The 27,993-nt window shown below is 47.5% G+C and overlaps 2 protein-coding genes and 1 pseudogene across 9 annotated transcripts in view; 1 reads left to right on the top strand and 2 right to left on the bottom strand.

Moving 5' to 3' along the window:
- Positions 1-21,470, bottom strand: part of LOC143837077 (cation channel sperm-associated auxiliary subunit gamma-like) — a 103,507-nt gene extending 82,037 nt beyond the window's left edge. For all 5 annotated transcript variants that reach the window (XM_077336537.1, XM_077336535.1, XM_077336536.1 and 2 more), the window contains exons 1-4: positions 21,269-21,470; positions 15,975-16,050; positions 5,476-5,703; positions 3,637-3,690 (exon numbers count right to left, since the gene is read on the bottom strand). In XM_077336537.1, coding sequence (XP_077192652.1) covers positions 3,637-3,690; positions 5,476-5,682 — 261 coding nt within the window. In that variant the 5' untranslated portion in view covers positions 5,683-5,703; positions 15,975-16,050; positions 21,269-21,470. The remainder of the gene's footprint in view (positions 1-3,636; positions 3,691-5,475; positions 5,704-15,974; positions 16,051-21,268) is intronic.
- A 1,345-nt stretch (positions 21,471-22,815) lies between these two features.
- The window catches only part of LOC143837076 (cation channel sperm-associated auxiliary subunit gamma-like), a 114,082-nt gene continuing 108,904 nt past the window's right edge, over positions 22,816-27,993 (bottom strand). For all 4 annotated transcript variants that reach the window (XM_077336530.1, XM_077336529.1, XM_077336532.1 and 1 more), the window contains 2 exons: positions 24,797-24,923; positions 22,816-23,630 (listed from right to left, as the gene is read on the bottom strand). In XM_077336530.1, coding sequence (XP_077192645.1) covers positions 23,518-23,630; positions 24,797-24,923 — 240 coding nt within the window. In that variant the 3' untranslated portion in view covers positions 22,816-23,517. The remainder of the gene's footprint in view (positions 23,631-24,796; positions 24,924-27,993) is intronic.
- LOC143839178 (5S ribosomal RNA) lies at positions 26,893-27,011 on the top strand (annotated as a pseudogene).

Here is a 27,993-nt window from a genome sequence, read left to right on the forward strand (position 1 = left end):
AAACCACTCCAGTATCTTTGCCATGAAAACTCTATGGACAGTTCCAAAAGGCAAAACGATATGACGGCGGAAGATGAGCCCCTCAGGTCGGAAGGTGTCCAATATGCTACTGGGGATGAGCAGACGGCTAGTACGAGTAGCGCCAGAATGAATGAAGCCAGTGGGCCAAAGCCGAAATGACGCTCAGTTGTGGAAGTAACTGGTGGCGAAAAGACAGTCCAATGCTGTAAAGACTTTTATTCCATAGGATCCTGGAACGTCAGATCCATGAATCAAGGCAAGCTGGACGTAGTTAAACAAGAGATGACAAGACTGAACATCAACATTTTAGGAATCAGTGAACTAAAATGGACAGGAATGGGTGAATTTAATTCAGATGACCATCAGGTATACTACTGTGGACAAGAATCTTGCAGACGAAATGGAGTAGCCTTCATAATCAATAAGAGAGTAGGAAAAGCAGTCTTGGGATACAATCCCCAAAATGACAGAATGATCTCAGTTCGAAACCAAGGCAAACCATTCAACATCACAGTGATCCAGGTCTATGCCCCAACCACTGCTGCTGAAGAGGATGAAGTTGATCAGTTCTATGAAGCCCTACAACACCTTCTAGAAGCAACGCCAAAAAATGATGTGCTTATCATCATGGGGGATGGGAATGCTAAAGTAGGAAGCCAAAAGATAACCGGGATAACAGGCAAGTTTGGCCTTGGAGTACAAAATGAAGCAGGCCACAGGCTGGTAGAATTTTGTCAAGAGAATACAATGGTCATAGCAAACACTCTTTTCCAGCAACCCAAGAGACTACACATGGACATCACCAGACGGTCAACATAGAAATCAGATTGACTATGTCCTCTGCAGCCAAAGATGGAGAAGTTCTATACAGTCAGTAAAAACAAGACCAGGAGCTGATTGTGGTTCAGGTCATCAGCTTCTTGTTGCAAAATTTAGGCTTAAATTGAAGAAAGTAGGGAAAAGCACTAGGCCACTCAGGTATGAACTAAATCATATCCCTGACGAATATACAGTAGAGGTGACAAATAGATTTAAGGAATTACATCTGATAGTGCCTGAAGAACTATGGATGGAGGTTCGCAACATTGTACAAGAGGTAGCAACTAAAACCATCCCAAAGAAAAAGAAATGCAAGAAATCAAAATGGCTGTCTGAGAAAGCTTTACAAATAGTTAAGGAGAGAAGGGAAGTGAAAGGCAAGGGAGAAAAAGAAAGATACACCCAATTGAATGCAGAATTCCAGAGAAAAGCTAGAAGAGATAAGAATGCCTTCTTAAATGAACAGTGCAAACAAATAGAAGAAAACAATAGAATGGGGAGGACCAGAGATCTTTTCAAGAAAATTGGAGATATGAAGAGAACATTTCATGCAAAGATGGGTATGATAGAGGACCAAAATGGTAGGGACCTAACAGAAGTAGAAGAGATTTTTAAAAAGTGGCAAAATTATACAGAAGAACTATACAAGAGCGAGCTTAACATCCCTGATAACCACAATGTGAAGTCAAATGGGTCTTAGGAAGTCTGGGCAACAATAAAGCTAGTGGTGGTGACAGCATTCCAGTTGAACTATTCAAAATCTTAAAAGACGATGCAGTAAAAGTGCTACACTCAATATGCCAGCAAATTTGGAAATCTCAACAATGGCCACAGGATTGGAAAAGGTCAGTTTACATTCCAATCCCAAAGAAGGGCAATGCCAAAGAATGTTCAAACTACCGCACCATCGCACTCATTTCTCATGCTAGCAAAGTTATGCTCAAAATCCTACAAGCTAGGCTCCAGCAATATGTGGACCGAGAATTTCCAGAAGTACAGGCAGGATTTCGAAGTGGCAGAGGAACTAGAGATCAAATTGCCAACATACGCTGGATCATGGAGAAAGCTAGGGAGTTCCAGAAGAACATCTACTTCTGCTTCATTGACTATGCTTAAGCCTTTGATTGTGTGGAGCAAAAGAAATTGTGGCAAGTTCTTAAAGAGATAGGAATACCAGAGCATTTTATTTGTCTCTTGAGAAACATATATGCAGGTCAAGAAGCAACAGTGAGAACTGAACATGGAATCACTGATTGGTTCAAAACTGAGACAACTGAGAGCACGTGGAGAGAGCTACTGGGGAGTGTTGCTGCTGACCAGGTGAGGCTATTGTGGTGACTGGGTGAGGTGATTGCTGGGAGGATAAAAAAGGGCTGCTCCTTCCCAGAGGCGCAAGCCTTGGCCTGTGGCTCTTACCCTGGGGTTCTTGGCCGAGCAATTAGAATCAGTAGATTATATTTCCCTAGTAGATGCACTGCCTAGAAGTTACAGTGGAATCATAGAATCAAAGAGTTGGAAGGGTCCATACAGGCCATCTAGTCCAACCCCCTGCTCAACGCAGGATCAGCCCTAAGCATCCTAAAGCATCCAAGAAAAGTGTGCATCCAACTTTTGCATGAAGACTGCCAGTGAGGGGGAGTTCACCACCTCCTTAGGCAGCCTATTCCACTGCTGAACTACTCTGACTGTGAAACATTTTTTCCTGATATCTTCCCTATATCGTTGTACTTGAAGTTTAAACCCATTACTGCATGTCCTCTCCTCTGCAGCCAACAGAAACAGCATCCTGCCCTCCTCCAAGTGACAACTTTTCAAATATTTAAAGAGGGCTATCACGTCCCCTCTCAACCTCCTTTTCTCCAGGCTGAACATTCCCAAGTCCCTCAACCTATCTTCATAGGGCTTGGTCCCTTGGCCCCAGATCATCCTCGTCGCTCTCCTCTGTACCCTTTCAATTTTATCTATGTCCTTCTTGAAGTGAGGCCTCCAGAACTGCACACAGTACTCCAGGTGTGGTCTGATCAGTGCCGTATACAATGGGACTATGACATCTTGTGATTTTGACGTGATGCCCCTGTTGATACAGCCCAAAATGCCATTCACCTTTTTTACCGCTGCATCACACTGCCTGCTCATGTTTAGTTTACAATCCACAAGTACCCCAAGCTCTCGTTCACACACAGTGTTACCTAGAAGCGTATCCCCCATCCAGTAGGCATGCTTTTCATTTTTCAGACCCAGATGCAGAACTTTACACTTATCTTTATTAAATTGCATCTTGTTCTCATTTGCCCATTTTTCCATTGTGTTCAGATCTCGCTGAACTCTGTCTCTATCTTCCGGAGTATTTCTCCCAGTCCTCCCAGTTTGGTGTCATCTGCAAACTTGATGAGTAGTCCCTCCACCCCCTCATCTAGATCATTAATAAATATGTTAAAAAGTACCGGGCCGAGCACCGAGCCTTGAGGTACCCCTTGAGGTATTTGAACTCATCCACTGGTGGACCCTCCGATGTCCCCTAGATTTTGGCCACTGTGTTTTGGACTGGATGGGCCACTGGCCTGATCCAAGACTATTTCTCTTATGCTCTTATGTAAAGGCACTGACAGTTTTGCCAAGGAAGTGAAAGGCTGCCTGTAAGGGGGGAGCATCTTATCGTTTTGAGCTTTCACCCCCAGGAGCCTTGCAAGGGCCAGCAAACTGGCAGGTTCCCAGCAGAATACTGATCAACTCTTCAAGCAGGACTCAGGAGTTGCCATGTTTGCTCTCTACCACTGCTACAAACAGCCCATTTACCTGATGGGTGCAGCTCAGGTTGACTTTGAGGTAGTACGGAAATCCCAGGTAATGCTGGAAAAAATTAAAAGATACTCCTTTCAGAGGGCGGTTTTGCCTGCAGAATAGCACAAGGCCGAGAAAATTCTCATGACTGCGAAGCTAACTCTGGCCAAGAAAAGACAGGGGCCAATGGGATGAAACTAATTCAAAAGAATTTTCAGCTAAACTTCTGGAAGAAGTTCCTGAGAGTGCAGTTCCTCATTGGAACAGGCTTCCTTGGGAGGTGGTTTAAAATGTTTGAAGGAGAACTTAAGCAGAGGCTAGTCATTTGACAGAAATGCTGATTCTGTGAACTCAGGCAGATTGTGAGTAGGTGGGCAGAAGGGACGGTGCTTGGCTCCTGTGGCCCTTTCTTGCATGCCCAGGGAAATGCACATTGCCACTCTGGAGATGGGAGGCAAGTTTCCTCCAGGCCAGACTGGCCAGGGATTCTGCTTTTTGGGAGGGGGGGGGAATGACCTGGGCATGGAATTGGAGTCACTCAGTGATGGAGATCTGCTGGGCACAAAGAAGGTCCAAACTTCAATCTCCAGCATCCCTAGGTGGTAGGTGATGGAAAAGACCTCCCCCTGAGACCCTGGGGAGCTGCTGCCGGTATGAGTGGACAAGACTGACCTTGATGGGCTGCAAGCCTGACTAAGTAGAAGGCAGTTTCATGTGTGTTCATGTGGCTTTGTTTGGTGTAGTGTGGCTGTTTGGTGTAGTGGTTAGGAGTGCAGACTTCTAATCTGGCATGTCAGGTTCGATTCTGCGCTCCCCCACATGCAGCCAGCTGGGTGACCTTGGGCTCGCCACAGCACTGATAAAACTGTTCTGACCGGGCAGTGATATCAGGGCTCTCTCAGCCTCACCCACCCCACAGGGTGTCTGTTGTGGGGAGAGGAAAGGGAAGGCGACTGTAAGCCGCTTTGAGCCTCCTTCGGGTAGGGAAAAGCGGCATATAAGAACCAACTCTTCTTCTTCTTCTTTATTTGGACAGCTGACATTCACCAGTTTTGTTCCTCCTCACTTCACAAGCAGACAGGGAAGGAAGGTCTTCCTCACTCTCCCCTCCCCTCGCCCTTCAGCTGAAGGTAGGTTCAAACCCACAAAAGCTTAAGATGAGCCTTAGGTCACTAAGGTGAGCCTTAAGTCACTTGGTCACTAAGGACCAAGGACTAAGGACTCCTTGGTCACTAAGGACTCCTGTTCACCCAGTGACGATGACACTCCAGAAAGGGGTGGGGCTTTTTTTATCTTGAGCTGATGCTCAGGGGAACTTGAAAGTTGGCTTCCTAGTTTCAAGACTCCTGTACTTGGTCTTAATGGTCCTCAGCACTCCTTCAAAGCTCAACTTCAGGAACCCAAACTCCTGCACTAGATAACTTTGCAGAGTTTTGCACAGAAGAAATAAGGAAGCTAACAGCTCAGGCTAAGACTTAACACTAGCCGCTCTTGATCTACTTAAAGCATGGGTCCCAAGCAGGGGTGCCAGGCTCCCCCCCCCCCGCCATGTATTTCCTGGCACCTGCCAAGTGTTTTGAGAAAGTGGGCAGGGCCAAGTGTGGCTTTTGCCCAGCAGGCTTCTGATTGGCCACTAGATATTTGACTGGCCGTGCACACTTGTTAAAAGGTTGCTTTGGCAGCAGCTGCCACTGCAACACAAGGATCTTCACTGTGTGATTGAAGGCAAGTGGCAGCCATTTTGTGGGAGCCATTGTGCACCTGCCCCCACCATAATTTTTCAGAATTCCAAAGGGGCCCAGAAGTTCAAAAAAGATTGGGGGAGCGGGGCCCGGCTTACATAACAGCACTTACAGCATTTTTATCATTCGGGTCTATGGCAGAGTCCACAAGCTCCTTGAAGATTTCGTGCTGGTTCTTCAGCGACTCCTGCTTAAAGAACAACTCTCGGTCCCCCCCAAGGGCATCGAAGCGATTGACCACCATTTTAAAATGGCAGTCGCGGAGAGGAAGGCCAAGCCTGACGAGGCTGAGGATGGCAAGGAGAGGTTGCCAGATCATGGACCTTAGTTGCAAAGGGACCTAAGAAAGAAATCTCAGATCAGGAACACGAACTATAAACAGAGAAATGTATATGCAGGGCAGCAATATTTCTCTTTGGTCAACCGTGGTTAGTAGGGAATGAAAGTCTATGGATCACAGAGCTGCTGTGGGCAGATCCAACATCTCCCTTCAGCAGGTTGGGCGTATAGCAGGGATCCCCAATGCAGTGGCCCAGGGCCCCACAGTTCTAATGGACCCCTTTCCTACAGCTGCCAATCATTTGTAGAAAGTGAGCAAGGCCAAGGGGGGCATCTGGATAGCAAGACTTCTGATTGGCCACTTCTTGGAGAACAGGTGGGGTGCCAGACAATTGTAGGTGGGCAAATGTTGTCCCCATCTTGAAGAAAGGGAAAATGGCCATTGAATACATACCGAGAAGGGTCCTTCTCTCCTGGGGTATAAGAGAACATCTTGCTGGGTGAGATTCCACCGTCGGATCAAGGGAGGCAGGAACTTCTTCTTCCGGTCCCTAGGTGGCGCTCATCCGGCTCCCTCAGTTCGGCCACTGCCAAAGCCATCCTCTTGCCAGGATCAAATAACTATAATAACTATAATAACTTCACTCAACCTAGGAACCTTAAAAACATATGAAGAAGAACCAAGAATAAACATATAGCAAATAGCGAAACGAGTGACACACTATACCGTAAGGTCTGCTCTGAGACACTACTTCCTGTTGTATTGAATTCAGATGACCTTTTTTGCCTTCTTGACGATGGAAGGGAGGGATCAAGATGTTCTCTTATACCCCAGGAGAGAAGGACCCTTCTCGGTATGTATTCAATGGTCATTCTCCTCCTGGGGTGAGGACATCTTGCTGGGACCTCCCATAGCAGTAAGATTCTTAGGGTGGGCCATCATCATCTGTGATGATTATATGTTGTAGTACTCTACATCCAAAGGCCGCTTCAGCTGAGCTGTATGCGTCTATTTTGTAATGTCGAATGAATGTCGAGGCATTTGACCAAGTTGCAGCCCTGCAAATCTCTTCAATTGAAGCTCTGCTAAACAGCGCCACTGACGTTGCTGTGCTCCTTACAGAATGAGCCGTGATGCCAGCTGGTGGAGACATCTTCTGAACTCGATATGCCTCTGCAATAGCTGCCCGTAAGCAGCTTCCTATGGCTCTGCTGGACATCTTCAAACCCTTGTTCGGGGCTGCCAGTGACACAAAGAGAGAATCAGACTTTCTAAAGCTTTCTGTCCTACCCAGGTAAGCTTTCAGAGCACGACGCACATCCAGAGAATGCCACATTACTTCTTTTGGATGTACCGGTTTAGGACAGAATGAGGGCAGGACTAAATCTGGGTTGTGATGGAAGCTGGACAGAATCTTTGGTTTGAACGCCGGGTCTGTCCTTAACACTACTTTGTCTTTGTGGAAAATACATAGCTCTTTCCTGACCGAGAGGGCCGCTAGCTCCGGTATTCTTCTAGCTGAAGTTATCGCTACCAAAAATACTGTCTTCATCTTCAGATGCTTCATGGAACTTTCCATTATAGGTCCAAAGGGATGTTGTGTCATTCCTGTCAACACTCTATTCAAATTCCAAGTAGGAAACCAGTGGGAAGATGGGCCCTGGGGTTGAGCCGCTCCTCTCAGGAAGTGTACTATGTGTGGATGCCTCGAAATTGGTTTTCTTCTGAACTTTGGCAGAACTGATACCAAGGCCGCCAGCTGGCTTCGTAATGTGGCTACCTTCAATTTTTGAGCCAAGCCATCCTGAAGAAACTGAAGAACATCCCGTAGTCTAAGAGACAAGTGGTCCACCTTCTTCCTCCTGCACCATCGTACAAACCCTTTCCAAGATGTATTGTACAGCCTGTTCATTGATTGCCTTCTAGAAGCCATCATTGTATTGATCACTTCTAAACTATAACCTTCTCTGCTTAATTGGCCCCACTCAACCTCCAAGTGGACAGTTGTAATCATTCCGGATCCAGGTGCCAAATGGGCCCTTGTTCGAGCATATCTGGTTGTGTTGGTATCTGCAGTGGTTCCTGTACCGACAATCTGATCAGTGTTGAGAATCATGGCTGTCGAAGCCATCTTGGAGCTATCAGAGCTCCGAGCTCCTCATTTGTCAGAGAATAGGTGTGTGATTACCGGAAAGGGTGGAAATGCATACAGCAGACCTCTTGGCCACTGAGCCATCAGTGCATCCGTGTCCTCCGCCGATGGGTAGGAGTACCGTGAGAAAAATCTGGGAAGCTGACTGTTGCTCGCTGATGCAAACAGGTCCAATATTGGCTGACCTAACCTTGATGTTATCCACCTGAACAGTTCTGGTTTTAATTACCATTCTGTTGGTGATATGGTCGTTCTGCTGAGCCAGTCTGCACAGATGTTCTCTTTTCCCTTTATATATTCTGCTCTTATCGACTGCAGATGCGTTTCCGCCCAGCACAGGGTTTTCATCGCTTCCCTGTGCCGAGCCGAGGATCTGGACCCACCTTGGTTGTTCAGGTATGCTTTTGTTGAAACATTGTCCGTCCTCACCACCACGTGAGAGTGCATTAGGCGATGATGAAAGAACTGGAGGGCCCTGAACACCGCTTTCATTTCCAGAACATTTATTGGAAGAATTGCCTCCGCAGTGGTCCATTTTCCTTGGGCCGACTGCCTCTCTACCATCGCACCCCAGGCCTTCAGTCAGGCATCTATGAATACCTGCTTTCCCTGTCGAGGACTGAATAATTTTCCTTTTGACAGGTTGTCTATCTTTGTCCCCCAGGACAGACTGGTCCTTACTGCAGGGGGAAACTTTTGAATTTTCTTTTCTGTCATGAAGAGCCTGGATGCCACTGTGTCTATTCGGACTCCTAGATGTTGAAGAGGGCTTCAGTGAGCTCTTTTGAATGTTCACTAGGAATCCGAAGTCCTGAAGCGTTTGCATTGCAAACCTGGTGTGTTCGTGCACCTGCTGGAGGGACTCTGCTCTCAGTCTAAATACGGATGCAGGTGTATCCCGTGACTTCTGAGGAAGGCTACTGGGGCAATTAACAATTTGGAGAAGACTCTGGGTGCTGTTGATAGTCCAAAAGGTAGCACCCTGTACTGATAGTGGCGTGGGCCCCCACAGAACCTGAGGAACTTCTTGTGACCTTCTAGAATTGGCACGTGCAGGTACGCTTCCATCAGGTCCATGGATGTGAGGAATTCTCCTCTCTGATGTGCCTCCGAGATTGACTTGAGAGTTTCCATCCTGAACTGATGGAGTCTGATAAAGCGATTTATGTACTTTAGGTCTAACACTGCTCTCCAGTCCCCGTTGGCTTTGGGGACCGTGACGAAAATAGAGTAGACACCTGCTTTTTCCTCCCCTGTTGGCACTGGTTCTATTGCTCGAATGTTCAAAAGGTGTTGGATGGCTGACTGAGTTATTTCCAGCTTTGCCTTTGTTTTTGTGTAAGGAGACTGCACAAAGCGATTTGGTAAGGAGACTGCACAAAGCACACTGCTGAATTCTACTGCATAACCTTGTTTCACTATTTCTAGTGACCAGCCGTCTGCTTCACTGCTTTCCCACTAGAAACAAGGTTAGCCAACCTCCCACCGGAACAATGGAGTCACGCCTTGTGAGGTTTTTCCCTCCCTATCTTGCTTCTGGAAGGGATTTCCTCTTTGGGACCTGTTGAAGTAACCACCTCTGAAGTTTTGTCTGGATGAAGACCAGTTAAACCTTCTGTCTTGTCTTTGTTTGTTGTATGAATTGTAGGGGCGAAAGGAACTGCCTGAAGAATTATTGAACCTTCTGTCTTTTCTGCGCAATGTTCTGGGCATCACACGCTTTTTATCTCGTGTCACCACCAGAAACGTTTCCAGGGACTCCCCGAAGAGTTTTTCCCCGTGGAAAGGATATGCAGTGACGATAGACTTCACTCTTGTGTCCGCTTGCCACGCTCTTAGCCATAATGTCCACCTTGCTGCCGCTGCTGTGGCCATGGCTCTGGCATTGAAGATGGAAGCATCCAGTGTTGCATCCGCTGAAAAACAAGCCCCTTTTAATACTTTTATCAGATTCTGGCAACAATTGAATCAACTTCTTGATCCACGTTATTGTTGCTCTTGCCACAATGGATAATATAGACGAAGCTCTTAATGACATAGCAAGAGTCTCGTGTGTTTTGCGTAGAGCAAGATCAGCTTTCCTATCCACAATGTCTCTTACCATCCTTACCATGTCCCTGACCATCCTCAAAGAGAAGACCGTAAGACTGTAGTCCTACAACAGGGGCATCAACAACAGGAATTTCCATGGATCTCCCCCGCATAATCAGGCATAGCATAAACTGGTAGCTGTCTGTTAACCATGGGCTTCTCCCATTCCGCTCTGAATTTTTTCTCAAAGAATATTGGCAATGGAAAATTCCTAGGTACATCCTCTTCTGGAGGAAAGTACTCTTTATTTCCATAAGGCCTTCTAGGGTCCTGATCTGCTGGATCATCTATCCCTTGCTTCCACTTCAAGTCTAGTGCATTCAAATACTTTGACAGTAGGTATTGGTAGTCCTCAGGTTTAAAAAACCTCTTTGACACTTCAGGTAGTTCCATAATTTCAATCACCTCCTCATCTGACAAAAATTCCCCATTGTCCTACACAGAGGAATTGTCCTTTGTAGATGGAGAGGATTACCTGTCAGGGCTCCAGTGTTTCGTTTTACGTGCTGCTTTGGTGGGCCAGGAGGCACTATGAGATCCCATCTCCACATTATCCTCCCTCTCTGGATCAGGGGAGGCCTGTCTGTAATTTCTACCTTCCACAGACTCCCTTTCTCTTCTATCTAGTTGGGCCTGAACCACCTCTGAAATGCAAGCAATTAATTCTTTAGACAATAAATGTTGCCCACTGGGCCTTACTGTACTCCTTGAATGCCTTCCGTCGCTCTCCTCCTCTCCCCGGGTCTCCTCGCGGGTAAGCGGGGACCAGCTTGAATGTGCAGAGCCGCCCGCCCGATCGTCTTCAAAATGGCCACTGCGCGTCTTTTCCTTGCTCTTTTCCCGCGTGTCAGTCTTCTTGCGTCGTTTTGCGGCGTGGCGGCCCGGCTCTTCGTCGGCTGGTTTGGGGACAGCCTTTGGCATGCCCTCCAGCTTTTTTGGCTCCTGCTCCGTGGGCTCCATTGGTGCCTCCAGCTCTCCTTCGGACAGGAGGTCGTCAGCCATCGCAGTGGAGCAGAGCTTGTCCTTCTAGCTTGTGGGAAGCTTGCCTTTAATGGCTTGTCCCAGAGCAGGCCACACACACACACACACACGAAGGTGAGGGGGATTTTTTTTTTTTTGCGGAGAGAAGTAAGGCAACACTTAAGACAAACGAAAGACAAATAAACCAAACGATTACACAAATTGGCTCAACAAATTGGGAAAATCTCTATGCCAGTCTCTAGCTCCCTGCTCTCCCTCCGAGGCAGAAACCGAACTGAGGGAGCCGGGTGAGCGCCACCTAGGGTCGAAGAAGAACTGTTAAGTTCCTGCCTCCCTTGATCCGACGGTGGAATCTCACCCAGCAAGATGTCCTCACCCCAGGAGGAGAAAAGAGGATCCGGGTAATTATCGACCCATCAGCTTGACAACTGTAGCTGACAAAATTTTGGAACAAATAATCAAACACTTGGTCCTTGAGCAACTGGAACTGAGAGCTGTGATTTCTAAGACTCAGCATGAGTTTCACAAGAACAAGTCATGTCAGACCAATCTTATCTCTTTTTTTGAGAAAGTGACGACCTTGCTGGATCAGGAGAATGCTGTGGACATAGTTTATCTGGATTTCAGTAAAGCTTTTGATAAGGTTCCACATGATATTCTTGTTTACAAGTTGGTAAAATGTGGTATGGATCCTAATTTTGTCATGTGGATCAATAACTGGTTGACAAATCGTACCCAGAGGGTACTTGTTAATGGTTCAGCATCTTCTTGGAAAAGAGTGACAAGTGGAGTACCCCAAGGATCTGTCCTGGACCCTGTGTTGTTCAACATATATTTTTAAATGATTTGGGTGAGGGATTAGAGGGGATACTTATTAAATTTGCAGATGATACTAAACTTGGAGGGCTAGCAAACACAACTGAAGACAGCAACAGAATACGGGATGATCTTGATAGGCTTGAGAAGTAGGCTAAACTGAATAAAATGCAGTTCAATAGGGACTAATGTAAAATAATGCATTTAGGTAGGAAAAACCAAACACACCAATATAAGTATTATTATTATTATTATTATTATTATTATTATTATTATTATAGTTAGTTAGTTAGTTAGTTAGTTAGTTAGTTAGTTAGTTAGTTGGTTAGTTAGTTAGTTAGATTTATTTCCCGCCACTCCCCGTAGGCTTGTGGCGGGTCACAGTAGGCTTATTCCCATTAAAATACCCATTAAAAGACCTTAAAACAATCCCAACATGGTGGAAACTCTCATTATTCCCACCCCTGCTATCAGAGCAGCAGGGAGGATGGGGAGGAGATCTAACCTACTAGGCCCGGGGGTGGGGGGTGGGAATATGCATCTGGGTAGCCTCCAAAGAACTGTACTGACAGGACTTCTGCAGTGGAGGGAGGAGGATCCCAATTGTTCCGTCAGCCTGAGGTATTGGGGGCAAAGTAGAATGGTCCTTTTTAACTCCTGCACCATTGCAGCCTTCTGACGGGAGCATCTTCTTACGGGATAGCACCTGGGATGTCAGGAGACATCTGGGCTTCCTGACTGGCTGTCAGATTAGACAGGAAGCCCACCAGCGCCAATACCCTGGATCAGGTGATGCCTTAGTCCTGGTGACCCAGCTTCCTCCACCTTCCAGAGCGAGTTTGGTGTAGTGGTTAGGAGTGCGGACTTCTAATCTGGCATGCCGGGTTCGATTCTGCACTCCCCCCACATGCAACCAGCTGGGTGACCTTGGGCTCGCCACAGCACTGATAAAACTGTTCTGACCGGGCAGTGATATCAGGGCTCTCTCAGCCTCACCCACCCCACAGGGTGTCTGTTGTGGGGAGAGGAATGGGAAGGCAACTGTAAGCCGCTTTGAGCCTCCTCCGGGTAGAGAAAAGCGGCATATAAGAACCAACTCTTCTTCTTCTTCCCCCCCAGGAGGACCCCGAGCCTGTGAGGCCCCCAGCTCAGATCTACTTAAGAGCGCATCTTAGGCCCTTACCTTCCTTTGAATGGGCCTGAGTCTCCCGTCACCATGTCTTGGATCAAAAAGGAAGGGTAGAACACTGCAAACAAAGCATTCATGTCTATTGTCACCAGGGCCCGAGAGCATGGTGGTCCTGCATGAAGCGAGCAGAACTTCAGTTTGGGAGTCTCTGTTTCCTACCCTGTTGCCGAGACCCGACACAAATTCTGGGAGGCCTAACTGGGCCAGCACCCGCTGCTGATTCGATCCACTGGGCTTTTAACCCATGTTTCTTCCACAGAATCAGTAAGTTTCTTACAAAAATGGCTAACACTTATAGACCTAAGAGAGGTATTCCTTAGAGAGCCAGGTTGGTGTAGTGGTTAGAAGTGCCGACTTCTAATCTGGCGAGCCAGGTTCAATTGTGTGCAGGCAGCTGGGTGACCTTGGGCTCGCCGCGGTACTGATAAACCTTCTTCTTCCTTCATTGAATCAGAGGGTGGGAAGAGGCTATACAGGCCATCTAGTCCAACCCCCTACTCAATGCAGGGTCAGCCTAAGAACCCCCTGAAACAGGTTTCAAGAAACCCAAGTGGCATGACTGTGCAGAATATGATTGGGAAGCACACACCCACCCAGGGCCGCTCCACTTCCCACCCCCTCCAGGCCCACCACTGGCCATTTTGGGAGGGCTGGGTGGGTTGACACGGCCATATCACCTGATAAACATGAGCAAATTTAAAAAATAAAAATTAATGAACTCCCACACCTTCAGAAAAACCTTCCAGGGCCATCAAGAAACCCCAGTGGTTCATGAAAGCCCTGCTTGAATAAGCTGCCTTAAATATCTGTCCAGCTGCTGCTTGAAGACCACCAGTGTGGGGGAGCTCACCACTTCCTGAGGTAGCCCATTTCCACTGCTGAACTGGACTCCTAGAATCCTAGAGTGGGAAGGGCCACTCAGGCCATCTAGTCCCACCCCCTGCTCAGTGCAGGATCAGCCTGAAGCATCCAGGATAAGGATAACCAATAATTGTAGGGAGAGTATTAAAAAAGCTAAAGCTCAATATGAGCTTAGACTAGCAAGAGATGCTAAACATAGCAGAAAGGGTTCTTTAGTTCTACTTCAAGTAAGAAAAAGAATAGAGACACCGTAGGACCACTGTGAGGACAAGAGAGTGAAATTATAACAGATGATGATGAAGAGATGGCTGAACTGCTTAACTCCTATTTCTCCTCGGTTTTCTCTTGTGAGGGAAATAGTGCTCAGTGTGGCAAAAACAAAACACAACATGGGGGACACAACAGAAGACAGAATCAGAATACAGGATGATCTTGATAGGCTCGAGAAGTAGCTAAACTGCCTAAGGAGGTGGTGAGCTCCCCCTCACTGACAGTCTTCAAGCAAAGGTTGGATACACACTTTTCTTGGATGCTTTAGGATGCTTAGGGCTGATCCTGCGTTGAGCAGGGGGTTGGTCTAGATGGCCTGTATGGCCCCTTCCAACTCTATGATTCTATGATTCTTCTCTTGGCAGTAGCATGTGCGAATAAGATCCAGGAGTCTTACTAGACCGTGCATTGAACATGAGCCAGCAGTGTGACTCAGTGGCTAAAAAGCGAAATGGGATTTTGGGTTGTATCAAACGGAGTATCATGTCCAGATCACAGGGGGTGATGGTACCGCTGTATTCTGCTCTGGTTCGGCCTCACTTGGAGTACTGTGTTCCGTTATGGGCACCCCAGTTGAAGAGTCGACAAACTGGAACGTGTTCAGAGGAGGGTTACAAAGATGGTGAGGGGTTTGGAGACCAAGAAATATGAAGAAAGGTTGGTGGGGCTTGGTTTGTTTAGCCTAGAGAGGAGACGACTGAGAAGAGATCTGATAACCATCTTCAAGTATTTAAAAGGGTGCCATATGGAGAATGGAGCGGAACAACACCACTCCCAGGTCAATGGAAGCAGCCAGTTCTCTGCTTTCACAGCAATGCCAGGAATAGCTTGTGGCTGAGTCCAGTGGCAGGATATGGGGGAAAGGCCAGGGAACCCCCATGGAGCCCTGGTTGTGAATGCTCTGGTATAAGAAGAAGAGCTGGTTTTTATAATCCTCTTTCCTTTACCAGGAGTCTCAAAGCAGCCTTCCCTTCCTCTCCCCACAATGTGCACCCGACTTCTGCATGTGGAAAAGTGAGGAATCACACCCAGCTTCCCAGATTAGAAGCCATAGCTCTTAAACACAAACCAAGCTTTCCTGTGCCTGCACTCTTCTTCAGATACATTACAACATGTCATGGCTGGTGACTCTATTTTAATGCATCTGAAGACATGTGTGTGCACAGGAAGGCTTATTTCCAGAATTAAACTTCCACAGTATCTCTCCAAGGAGAAGCATCTTCAGCAGCAGGGGCAGGAGAAGACCTCTGCCAAGAGGGCTTGGAGTGGAGTTGAGCATCAGAGACCACACTAAACTGTTAGTCTGCCTTAGCACACTCAGATACTTTAGATTTTACACACAATTTTTACACACAAATGCAGGGTTTAAAAAAAATGTCAGCCATCCTTCCAGCAAAGAAGGAACACAGGAAGGACGTAACCCTTACCACTTTTGCCAAACAAGCCCTTTCCAGACATTTCCAATCCCTGTACAAGGTTTCCAGTGAGCATTTGAAAACTGGTCTGCCCCAGAGGCAGCTTCCTGCCACATCTCTCCATGAGTACCTGTGGCAGCACACCCACATCAGTAACTCACACAGAGGTGGTCCAGAGAGTGAGTCATTCTTGATACTCCTTGTGTGCATATTTACTTGGGAGCAAGCCCTGTTTAAGTCAGCAGGTCTTACTTCCAGTGAGCAAGCACAGACGCCAATGAGTGGGCACCCTCCTTTGTGTACTTTCACAACTGTAAGTTGTTTAATCAGTGCAAGTTATTTCCAAAATCAGTAGGGATTACTTCTGAACAGGCATGCACAGACACAAGACTGGCTTTTAAAATCATGCCCCTAATTTTAGTTCAGAAACTTTCACTTCTATTAACATAAGTTTGGAAATTGCTGGGCAAGACCACCTGCTACCTTCTCCAGACGTTCCACCCTGAGGGGAAGGAGTCTTTGTGTGCAAGATTCTACAAAATAATTTTTTTCTTACTGTATCCCGTTCCTCCAACCAAAGGGGATCAGTGGATGGACGCTGCCCTCTAGTGCATTAATATAACAGCACGGACCTAAAAGAAGAAAGGACCTGTTTTAAGGAGATGTAAAAACAATCCTACTAACTTAGGCTTTGATTTTGTATAGTGCTTTCAAGGCAACCAAAGATCATCACAGACTTTATTTTGCTGTTATAATTATAGCACCCTTGAACAGTATTTTATTTTTATTATTATTATTCCCATTGTGCTGATGGAACACGAGAGAATGAGTTCTCCTGAATACCAGAATGTGAAGTACAAATAATCATAATAATTAGGCATGTGCGAGGGGAGGGAATGAAACAGTTTCAGATTTGGGCTGAATCCAAAGCACTTGAAGCACCCTTCCCTGGTTTGTTTTCAGAGTAATTAAAGTCAATGGGAAATTTCCCCTGTCTATTCCATGGTGGGGGGGGGCAGATTTGAGGTAGAGCATAGCTGCGGGAGCCTCTCCTCAAAAATATTAGACCAGGGGGTCCAATTCTACAGGGGGTCCTCCATCTACAGGGGGTCCTCCATCTGACATCCACGGCTTCCAATGGCAAGGGGGGAAAGATTCTGTTCTTATCTCACCATTGGAAACGATGGAGGTGGGATGTGGCCATCTTCTTTGGGTACCTGCAGAATTGAACCACCTGGTCCAATATTTTTGAAACTTGGGGGTTCTTTTGAGGAAAGGCTCCAGCAGCTATGCTGCAAATTTGGTGCCACTACATCAGACGCCTGCCCCCTCCATAAAAAAAAAATAAAATTTTGATTCCTTCAAACTGCATGATCTCTGCATGACCAAATTGTGACTAAATCATGGTTTGGCAATTCGCTGGGGCTTATTCAGTCAGTTTAACTGCAAGGGAAGGTTGATTCAAACCGGATTAGTCCAAAAAGTGTCCAAATCAACAGTGATTCAGGTACTTTTTGGACTATCCAGACCAAATTGCACATGCCTAATCAGAATTTGTGCTGTGGGCACATCTACACCACAAGACAATAACGTTCACTCAGTATGTTGGGAGCGCCATACAGGTCCATAAATATTATTACATACTATTGGCTCGAGACTGCATGTAAAAAAAAAAATTTGATCAGGAGAGGATGGTACACAACTGAATTACTGGTCAAGACATGTGTACCTGACCTGTTACTTAAAATAAGGCCTGTGAATTATATCTCTGCCCTAGGTCATAGATATATTGATTATAAAACAATTTCAACTTGGTCCAGTTTTAAGAAATAACTGTATTATTATTTCAACTAGAACTAAAGCCCACTGTAGTGTTAATACAGCGGGCGCTAGAGCCGGGCTCCACCCCCCATCGTCCACGTAGTGCCCCCCCCACCAGCTACCACCCGCTGCCTTCTCCCGGCCGCTGGAGCGGCCGGGAGAAGGAGGAGAGGCCGACCCCCCACCGGCAGCGATCGTCTTTGGCCTTCTCCCGGCCACTGGAGCGGCCGCGGCGCATCTGCGACGCGGTGAGGCCGATCCAGCGGCCGGGAGAAGGCGGAGCGGCTCCCCCCCCACCCGCGAGCATCAGCAGCCTTCTCCCGGCTGCTGGAGCGCCTTCGGCGTGTCTCTGACGTGGCGAGGCCGCTCCAGCGGCCGGGAGAAGGCGGAGTGGCCGACCCCCCCCACCGGCGGCGATCGTCTTCAGCCTTCTCCCAGCCGCTGGAGCAGCCAGAAGGCAGAGTGGCTCCCCACCCACCCACGACGATGGCTGGTGCCTCTCCCGGCCACAGGAGCGGCCTCGCCACGTCATAGACGTGGCGATGGTGGTCCTGCGGCCGGGAGAAGCAGGAGGAGGAGTACCGCAGGCGAAGGACTCACCGCGTCGGCTGCGAGGTTAGTGTGCGCAGTGAGTCTCTGGCCGGGCGGAAGCAGCCAATGGGGAGCCGCACAAAGCTGGGCGAGCCTGGATGGACACTCAGATGGACACTGGATGGACACTCCTGATTGGGCCCTCCGAGTTTTTATCCCGGACAGGGCCCGCCCTAACTCCTCCCAGACAGGCATTACTGCTTTATTTAATCCGCTCTGCAGGAGCGGATTAAAGATTAAAGATGTCTGCTGCCATTGTATAACAAAGCCTTGTTTGGCCAATTGGCCAAAACACATTTGGTCAGGGTTAAAAATGGCCTGTTTGAGATAAATGTATGATTTTATTCTGAGGCTACTATTTGGGCCTGCATTTGTTTTTATCCAATTTGTAATAAATACCTGTACTTTTGTATAGTTGGTACTATTTAGATATAGAGCTATCGAGCCATCACATTCTGACTTCTTTAAACTTCTGGTTCTCAATTCTTTCCTTCATGAGAAAATCAGCTGACCCCTGATGGATCAGACCAGTGGTTCATCTAGTCCAGTATCCAGTCTCACAGTGGCCAGCCAGTTCCTATGGAGGTCAAGTGAAAGGGCATAGAGACCAAGGACTCCCCCAATCTGAACATCAGAAGAGCCCTAGTGGATCAGATCAGTGTGAGTCCATCTAGCCCAGTGGTCCCCAATCCCCGGTCCGGGGCCGCGGCTCCTCCTCGTCCTCCTCCCCACCTGCTGCCTCGGGGGCTGCCCTGCCACTCTGCCGCCGGCTCACCTTTGGTGCTCTCCAGTGGCCGCCATGGCTGGGGCTCCCCCATGGCATGGTACTGCAGAGCTGCTGCTGGCAGTGCCCCCTAGTGGGCGGAAGGAAGTCAGGGGTGCCAGCAGGACAGCAAGTGGAACAGGGGCTCAGGTGGCGGCAACATCCCTTGGTAAAAGACTAGTGCCCCCCCTTTAATCCCCCTTTAATGCTATCTGTACCTGGGGCACTTAAAAAAATCTGTCCTTTCCAAAGATCCTTTAACTTCTTTGCAGACCTCTTACCAGCACTAGGGCAGCTGTCAGGAGGGGAGTAAGCTAGCTGAAGAGAAGAGAGAGAGCAAGACCACTGTGGCAGAAAAAGCTGGTCACAGTGATGGTGGCTTCAGTCCCCTTCCTCCACTACCAGCAGGTCATACACCTTGGCAACCTTATTCTCTCACCCAACCTGCTATGCCTCATGGAGAAGAGGGAGCACCTAGGCAGGCAGAGAAGTCATTCACCTCCCTCCAGATGCCCCAGGGCTGGCTAAGGCTCAGTAGAGGTGGGGAGAGACAACCCTACATGCTCAAAAGTAACAATTATATATATAATATTTAGTTGATTATGTTGGCTTGAGTCTGAGTGGAGAAACTACTTAACCAAATCAAATAAATAAGAAAACAGTCATATCTGACATTACACTGTTGACCAAAATCAAGCTTCAAGAGTTGGCAGGACAAGGCACAACCACCTTCTTCAGTGATCAGGCCCATGTTAGCATACATGAATTTATAAAGTACATAGGCTCCAGACATATTATATATTCTCAAACAATGAGAGGATGCTAGAAACTGTAGTATCGTGACACAGGGTTAGGTTGGAACTGAAGAGGCCTTTATATCACTGAAGGCCCTGGTTAGATACAGTTGCATGCAGTGCCCTGATCAATAAATAACAGGGTATGGGGTGGAACCAGTCACATGTATTGTACTGCACACAATAAATAGAGGTAGGTGGGCCTGAGCAAGCTCTGAGAGAAATGTGACTGGCTCAAGGTCACCCAGCTGGCCGCATATGGAAAAATAGGGAATCAAACCCAGTTCTCCAGATTAGAGGCCACCCCTCTTAACAACTACACTATGCTGGTTCTCAAAGGGATCCAGGTCAAGTTAATTCATCCCCATGGGTGTGAAAGTTGAAGCCAGCTGGCAGGAAGGGGATTCATTTGAAATGTAGTACTGGAGAAGAGTGCTATGGAAACCATGGACTGCCAAAAAGGCAAATCCATGGGTTCTAGATCAAATTAAAAAAATTGAACCTGAATGCCCCCTAGAACCAGGGCTTCTCGACCAGTTTCATGAAACACTGGGGTTTCTTGACAGTCCTGGCTTTCCTGAATGGATGAGAGTGAATTCATTTTTAATATATTTTTTAAATATGTTAAACATTTATTGGATGTTATGACCATATATGGTCATGTTGACCCTCCCCCCCTACTCCCCTCCCATGATGGACCTGAAGGTGGGAACGGGAGGGGCCATGGGTGGGCATGTCCACAGCTAGCCCAACCATATTCTACACCATCACACCACTTCTGGGGTTTCTCAATAGTAAGAAAAATTGAGAAAGGCTGCTAAAATGACTTAACTGAGACTACCGTAACTTGCTCAGATTATGAGAAGAGTCACTGGATAAGGCAATTAAGCTAAGAAAAGCTGACAGCATCAGGAAAAGAGAAAGACCCAACATGAGATGGGCTGACTCAATCATTCCATGTATTATTTATATGTTTAATGTAAACCGCCCTGAGCCTCCGGGGAGGGCGGTATAGAAATATAATAAATAAATAAATAATAAATATAAGGAAGCCACAGTTTGCAAGACTTGAGCAAACGGTAGGACCTTTTGGAGGTCACTAATTCACAGAGTCACCCTGAGCCAGAAGGAACTTCATGGCACTTAACACATTAGGGGATGGTACCCAGTAGCTAGAGAATTCCTGGGAGCAGTATTTTCTCTGTGATGTTATTTAGCTGCATGCCGATAAAAGTTTTAGTTGTTTATTTCTTCCTGTAACTAAAGGAAAGGGTTGTCAAGGCTGGGTTGGAAAATTCCTAGAGATTTGGATGTGGAGTGTGGGGATGGGCCTCAGCTTGGTACAGAGACTGAACCCACCATCCAAAGCATCCATTTTCTTTAAGGGAGATGATCTTTATAGTCAGACCAATTGTAATTCCAGGAGATTGTAATTCCAGGGGCGGTGCCCTTAGGATGACGTCTAGTTCTGGTCGTAGAGCCGCCCAATCCAGGACTTCCATGCGATTGCCTGGAGGTCGGCACCCCTATCAAAAGGCACTGGACATGCAGGCAACCTTACGACTGAATCATACAGTTGGAAGCATTCATAGAGGCCATCTAGTCCAACCCCCAGCTCAATGCAGATTTGCCTAAAGCAGGCGAAACGGCTGTCCAGATGTCCATGAACTACAATTCCCAGGAACTCATGGGAATTGTAGTCCATGGACGTCTGGAAAGCCACCATTTGGCAGCTGATTCCATTGCTGAACCACTCTGATTTCCCTTCTGCGACTCCTTCATTTGCTCGCAGACCCTTCCTTTCCTGCCCCACCCGGTGACGTCACCGACTTTGGTCAAGTCAGGACGTGACGTCACGGGCCAGGTGGGCGCAGTCCTCACCGCAGAGGCCGCGTTCATCACACACCGCTCCTCCCTCGCCGAAGCCCCACTCTCTCCTTCACGAGGGGGAAAACTTCAGCCCTTTGGTTCGCCTGAAACCGACTGCGGCCCCGCGCACGCACACTCTCGTCCTTTCTGCGCGCGTTCCCAAGAGGAACAGTTAGCGGTCTCTAGTTGCCATGGAGCCTCGAGGCGCCTCGTGGCATCACTCAACGTAACGGCCTTAACTTTTCCCGTAAGCGCATGCGCTATTAGACGCGGGCGTTAGGTTGCCCTGGAGACAGGGGCGGTGCCTTTAGGATGACGTCTAGTTCTGGTCGTAGAGCCGCCCAATCCGGGAATTCCATGCGGTTGCCACCTCCCCCGGAATGGCAACAGATCTCCAGGTGACTGCGAGGATTGGACTGTACGGGATGGTCTCCTGGGGGAAGCCCCTGTCCAAAGTCGGCCCCTCGCCAGGCTCCGTCCCAGCATCTGCAGGAATTTCCCGTCCTGGAGCTGGCCACCCTTAGCCAAAGCAGCGGCCGCCCCGCATCCACGACCACACACGCGCGGCCACCGGCGGGGGGAGAAACCCCTGGAGATTTGGGGATGGAGCCTGGGGAGGACACGGACCTCAGTGGGCTCCAAGGCTACAAAGCAGCCCTTTTCTCCAGGGGATCGGATCTCTGGAGGGGAGCTGATTCTGGCCGTCCCCAAGCCCCACCGGGAGGCTGGCACCTCCAATTGGTAGATAAGATAAACGCATGTCCACCCCCCTTTAAAGACACTACAGAATGCTTATAATTTATTGTTCTTGCTTTGACAGGGGGTTGGACTAGATGACCCTGTTTGTCCCTCCAGCTCAGAGATTAAACTCAAAAGCTCCTGTGCTATTTGGTGTGATTGTGATTGGTCTCTCTAGACCCTATTATATGATCTGCACGTTTTTCTTTGGACCTAGAACCTCTGTATACTTGCCTTCTACACTTCTTTGTTAACGAAAAGCTCTTTGTCCTTTATTTTCCATTTTTAAACTATCAGTATGAGGGAGAGTGACAAAACACTTGGCACACTAATCCTGCATGTGCTTTAAACAAAGTTACTCTTTGTTGGTCTTGAAGGTGCTCCTGGACTCTGGCTCTTTTCTCCGGCTGCACACAAGATTAACATGGCTACCCATCTTGCAGAAGTGAGCAGTGACACCTGAAAACTGCCACAAATTTCATTTGTCTTTAAGGTGCTCCTGGACTCTTGCTCTTTTCTACTATGATTAGTTCAATGAGTTAAGTTTGCATGGTGTATGGTGGAAATTTGAACTTTGCTGCGGTGCTGAGTTGCTGTACAGGTGAACAAGGAACTTTATCAAGGGGGAATACGTTGGTGGGATCAGCAGACTGAGAAACATGATGCAGGGAGCAGAAGCTTCAGGATCTCAGCACACAGGGTCCTATCAACTACTTTTTTTTTAAAATATGTAAAGTGCCTAAGATGGCTAGGCTTTGTTCACAGAATTCAAAAACTGGATAAGCAACAAACCCTTCTTGGTAAATTAAACCAAACTGCACAGTAATTTTATTGAACAAGGTAACTGGATTCTCAAATGGCTGAGGAAAAACAAATGTGTGTGTGTGTGGGGGGGGGAGGTGGAATGAACAGGTAACTGAAATAGATAAAAGATAACCAAGCAATTTTTGCACAGGTGGGAAAGACATCTGCCTCCCCAGTAGACGGGAGGGCTGTGGAAAGATTTTCTATCCCCTTTCAAATTCTACCGCCAGGTGCTGAAATTACAAGCAACTAATATCTAAATTGTGGCCAGGGGCTCATCTACTAGCAAGCTGGGGATGGGGTGGGGGTGTCCACTAAGTAACACAAGTTCTTATATCCAGAACTGAGCAGCTGCCCTCCAGCTGGCAGTCCCATGACTAAATAACTTCAGGGGCCATCATCTCTGGTAACCCAACAACAGCAAAGAAGAGGAGGCCCTTTTGGGGATGTGGTCAGAGAAGGCAGAGCTGTAGCAGAGGAATTTTATGGATCTCAGCCAGGTAAAGAGCATGCTGGTACAGGGCAGAATGCACACTGCTGCGATGCTGGTTGAACTCCGTTGCAGTTCACAGTATCACCGTTCAGAATTCACATGTCACAAGAGCAAGCGGCTTGCCCCCGTATGCTGACGAGAGGGCATGGAAGACCTAAACAAAACCGGAGCTCCTTGCACAAGTGCCCTGGCGGTGGGCGAGGAGTCCCAGCTGGCGCTGCTGACATTACTGCTTTTCTGTGTGGACCAAATTTGGCGAGCTTTGACTGCTGCGCTCTGACTGTAAGTTGGACAGGGAGCTCTGGGAGCTCAGCGAAGACGAGAAGGTGATGCTGGATGCTGGAGAGAAAGAGTAGGGGAGAGATGTTCAAGTAGGTTCCTGGGAAATTCTGGCTCTAGCTGGGTCTCTTGGCATGGAGAGGGCTGGGGCTGCTCACTTGGTGGGCAAGGACTCCTGGCTTTGGAAGGAAAGCTTAGATCTGCAGCCTAAAAGAAGCACAGAGACTTCAGTGTCTGCTGGCAATAAGCTCATAGTGCGGAAGAGCATAGGATTCCAGGGACACAGACCCCCGATTTTTACTTCTTTGTACAGTAGAAAGGTCAGGGGACCCCAACGATGATAAGAAGGAAAGCTGTCTATCCTGAGAGGGGAAGGGGTATAGGGTTGCCAGCTCTGGGTTGGGAAACACCTGGAGATTTGAGGGGCTCGGGCCTAAGAAGGGTGGGGTTTGGGGAGGGGAGGAACTTCAATGATGTGTAAGGCCATAGAGCAGGGTGAGGGAGGGTAAGTTGTGGCTCTCCAGATGTCCATGGACTACAATTCCCATGAGCCCCTGCTAGCATGTGCTGCCAGGGGCTCATGGTAATTGTAGTCCACTGATACCTGGAGAGCCATAGTTTGGCAACCCCCACCATAGAGTCTACTTTCCAAACAGGCCATTTCTCCAGGAGGTTATTTGGATGGGGAACCTCCAAGATTTCCTCCTCCAAGAAACACCCGGGGTCATGACACAGAGGCTGGCAAACCACTTCCGAATGTCCCTTGCACAGCTGCCAGGCAATGCTTGGATCTTCTGGATATACTGCACATACCATACAATAAATCTCCAGGAAGTTGTGGCCACCCTGTGAGTGGTCCGAGAGCAGAGACAAAGGACGGCCATGGGGAGCTTCAACCAATCCTACTGGTCCGCCTGCGAGGGCATCAATATCAGCCCCTTCCAGCAAAGCCCACAAGGGTCCATGCAACACTGGGCCCTGCCAGTGCCTGATCTACAGGAGGACCTCAAGGCCAGCCTCTCCTGGACCTGGTGAAAACTCCCAGGAAACGCTACACTAGGGCTGGCCAAACTGTGGTTCTCCAGATGTCCATGGACTACAATTACCATGAGCTCCTGCCAGTGCTAAATTCTAGTCTATGGACATCGAAAGCCACCCATGCTGGCAACACAGTCCCTAAAACCCAAAGTAGGCCTCGCCAGCTGTCATACTGGTTGCCCACTCACCGGCCCGAAAAACAATGGCCTCCTCGACTCTCTTGTACAGGTTGTTGGCAAAGTTCTTGATGCTCGGTCCCACAATGTGGATGAAGATGTAGGCCAGTACCATGCCAATTAACGAGAACAGCGAAACCTGGAGTGGGGTAGGGAAAGTGACAGACATGAATGATTGAGTGAGAGGTTAGTCAGATCTTGGAAGCTTAGCAGGGCCAACCCTGGTTGGTATTTGGATGGGAGACCATCGGAGTGCCAGGGTTGTGACGCAGAGGCCGGCAATGGCAAACCATCTCTGCCTTGAAAATCCCACAGGCAGAGTTCTTGGATCCCCTAGTCCAGGCAGGGATCCTCCTGGTTTTAGGAAGCACTTCTCCCCTCAAAAAAGCCCTTTTCAAACCAGATGAGTGGCACAAATTAATGTGATGTGCCAACATCTCTGGTTTTGGGGCAAAACTCTCTGGTAAGAAGATTTTATTTATTTACTTGCTTACATTTATGTACAATACAATACAAAACCTTTAATGGCATTCACAATATAAAACAATATACAATCGGTTCTGTAATAAAACTCTAAAAAACTGTGAGGGAAGTTACAAAAGGCAAGGGAGCGGCAAATACAAAAAGATGAAGCCAGTGACGTTTACTTCTTTACCCTGTGGGTCATTACTATAGATAAAAACTTGGCTACCCGTTCAGTGGTCTCTGAGCAATTATCGGTAAGCAGCCATTCAAGAGCCCTGCCCTCTGAGACATTAGGGAAGGGTAGAAGTGGGGAGATCAAGTCATACAACTCACATCGCAGAATGATATGGCAAACTGAGTCTGGTTCTGTATGGCAATACCTGCAAATTCTTTCATTGCGGGGAATTCTCCTATACCTGCCTTCAACCATTGCAGAAGGAAATACGTTTAGTCTGGCTAACATAAATGCTCTGCGATTTGAAGGTATTATAAGGTTGGAAAAATAGTGTGCCATAGTGTTTGGAGTATAGGATAGACCAAAAGCTCGTGGGGAGCACGGTCCCCCTGCACCAGCATAAATTATCTGGAGATCAATATTCTGGAGTCTTCTTTGGATAGTTTGAAAAATATGATCCTCTCCAGAGTTAGCTAAAGAATCAAGGTCAATGCCTGTGGATTTAATTGTAGAGGCAACGGCCTGGGACCATTTCGAAGTATAATGGCCAGATGGAAGAAGTGCAAGGAGACTGTTTGGCAGAGGGCTAAAGAAAAGATGGAGCCAGGATTTGATGGATAAAATCCAAGCACGTGATTCGATAGTGTGTAGACCCAGCTCGGCACATAGAGTCAAATAGGTTACCGAATTCGGTAAGCCTAAAATTCTGTGGCGAAAGGCCGCAGACATACAGTCAGCTTCTTTATTCAGAGACTGGATCCATACTGGAACCCCAAAGAGCATCCGAGGGATCATGGAGGCTTGAAAAACCCAAGAGCCACAGGCACGCGTTGGTTGCCCTTCTGGAAGTGGAAGCAACAAATGGCCTGTGATTTATTCTTGGCCAAGGAAAGACTAGTATTACTGTGGGTAGACCATTTTAGGTTATAATGAAAAAGAAGCCCCAGATATCTGAAGGACTTAACCTGTTCAATCTTTTTCCCTGCAACTCTCCAAGTGGTATGCTTCCAAGATTTGGAAAATATAAAAATTTTGGTCTTATCAAAATTGATAACTAGGGAATTCAAATCACAGAAGGAGATGAATTTATGTAAAGCACGTTTAAGACCAATTTTTGTGACTGAGAGAACCACTGCATCATCAGCATATAATAATATAGGAACCTCAGCTGATTTTAATTTGGGGGGATGTCCGTCCACTGTGGTAGATTGGCAAGGAACAAATTGAACAGGCTTGGGGCTAGTACACAACCCTGCTTTACACCTTTTGATACAGGAATTTTATGGGATAAAGTACCCAAGCCATCTAATCTAATTTGGCAAAAATTAGAGGAATGTAATTTTTGAAGTAAAAAAAGGAGACGGTGTTCTATTCCCAACTTCTTTAATTTCTCCCATAATAAGGGACATTTTCATTTATGTACCACCCTACCCTGTGGTTCAAGGCAATTTACATTGAAATTTGTGGTGTCTATGGCCATACCACCCTGAACACGCCCGATCTTGTCTGATCTCGGAAGCAATGCAGGGTCGGGCCCGGTTAGTAATTGGGTGGGAGACCACCTGGGAATACCAGGTGCTATAGGCAATACAAAGAACGTCATGATTGGGATCATACAATACCTTTGCTCATAACAATAAAATGTTCAATATTCAACATTTAACCATAACGTTCTGACATCACAGTTCGCTATCTGATGTTATTTTGATGCTGGCACTTGGCACACCTGTAGCTGGTGGTGGGAAGGGTCTCTGGGCTCTAATTGGTAGAATGGCTTTATTGGCCTCGACCGAAAGCCTAGTGAAAGAGCTCCTGTTTACAGGCCCTGCAGAACTGTTTTAGTTCCAGCAGGGCCCTGATCTCTTCCGGGAGCTCATTCCACCAGGTGGGGGCCAGGACGGAGAAAGCCCCAGCCCTGGTTAAGGTCCGACATGCTTCCTTGGGGCAGGGATGACTAGCTGGTTGGTGCCTGTAGAGCGTAATGCTTGGGGGGAGGGGGTGTAGGCAGAGAGGCAGCCCCTCAGGTACTCAGGGCACTCTGTTCGACACTGCCCATAATTTTGACCAGAAATTGCATCTATCGGGGGAATTTTTTTTTAACTTGAAGAGCATGTAAACGATTAAGTGCCAGCTCCTACGCAAGCGAAAAAGATCTTTCTGAAACATTCTGAGACATTGAATTAACAAATATTCATTGCTACTGGTGTTTTCGAGTTTTTAAAAAATAGTTTTTAAAGGGAAAGGGGCTTTTCGGGAGCACGAACACAACAATTAATTGGCTGTTCTGTTTGATTGACGGCCAGGGGTGGGAAGAAACATGGAAAAATATTGCCTCCTTTGTTGTGATTCTGGTGAGACCAGAAACCTGTGGGGAATGAATAGACCGCTACTGGGACTTCAATATTCCACTATAATTGAAGGTGTGCGGAATGACTAAATTCCACTATTAAATATAGCGTTTCTGCATACTGCAAACATTTAGCAACATTGGTCGTTGTGCAGAATGGCCCTATGATTCTGTGATTCCTCAGTCACCAAACTGGGCTTGTGGGTTTATGAAAAGTAGCTT

The sequence above is a fragment of the Paroedura picta genome, chromosome 5 (assembly GCF_049243985.1).
Source record: "Paroedura picta isolate Pp20150507F chromosome 5, Ppicta_v3.0, whole genome shotgun sequence".
Lineage (NCBI taxonomy): Eukaryota > Metazoa > Chordata > Lepidosauria > Squamata > Gekkonidae > Paroedura > Paroedura picta.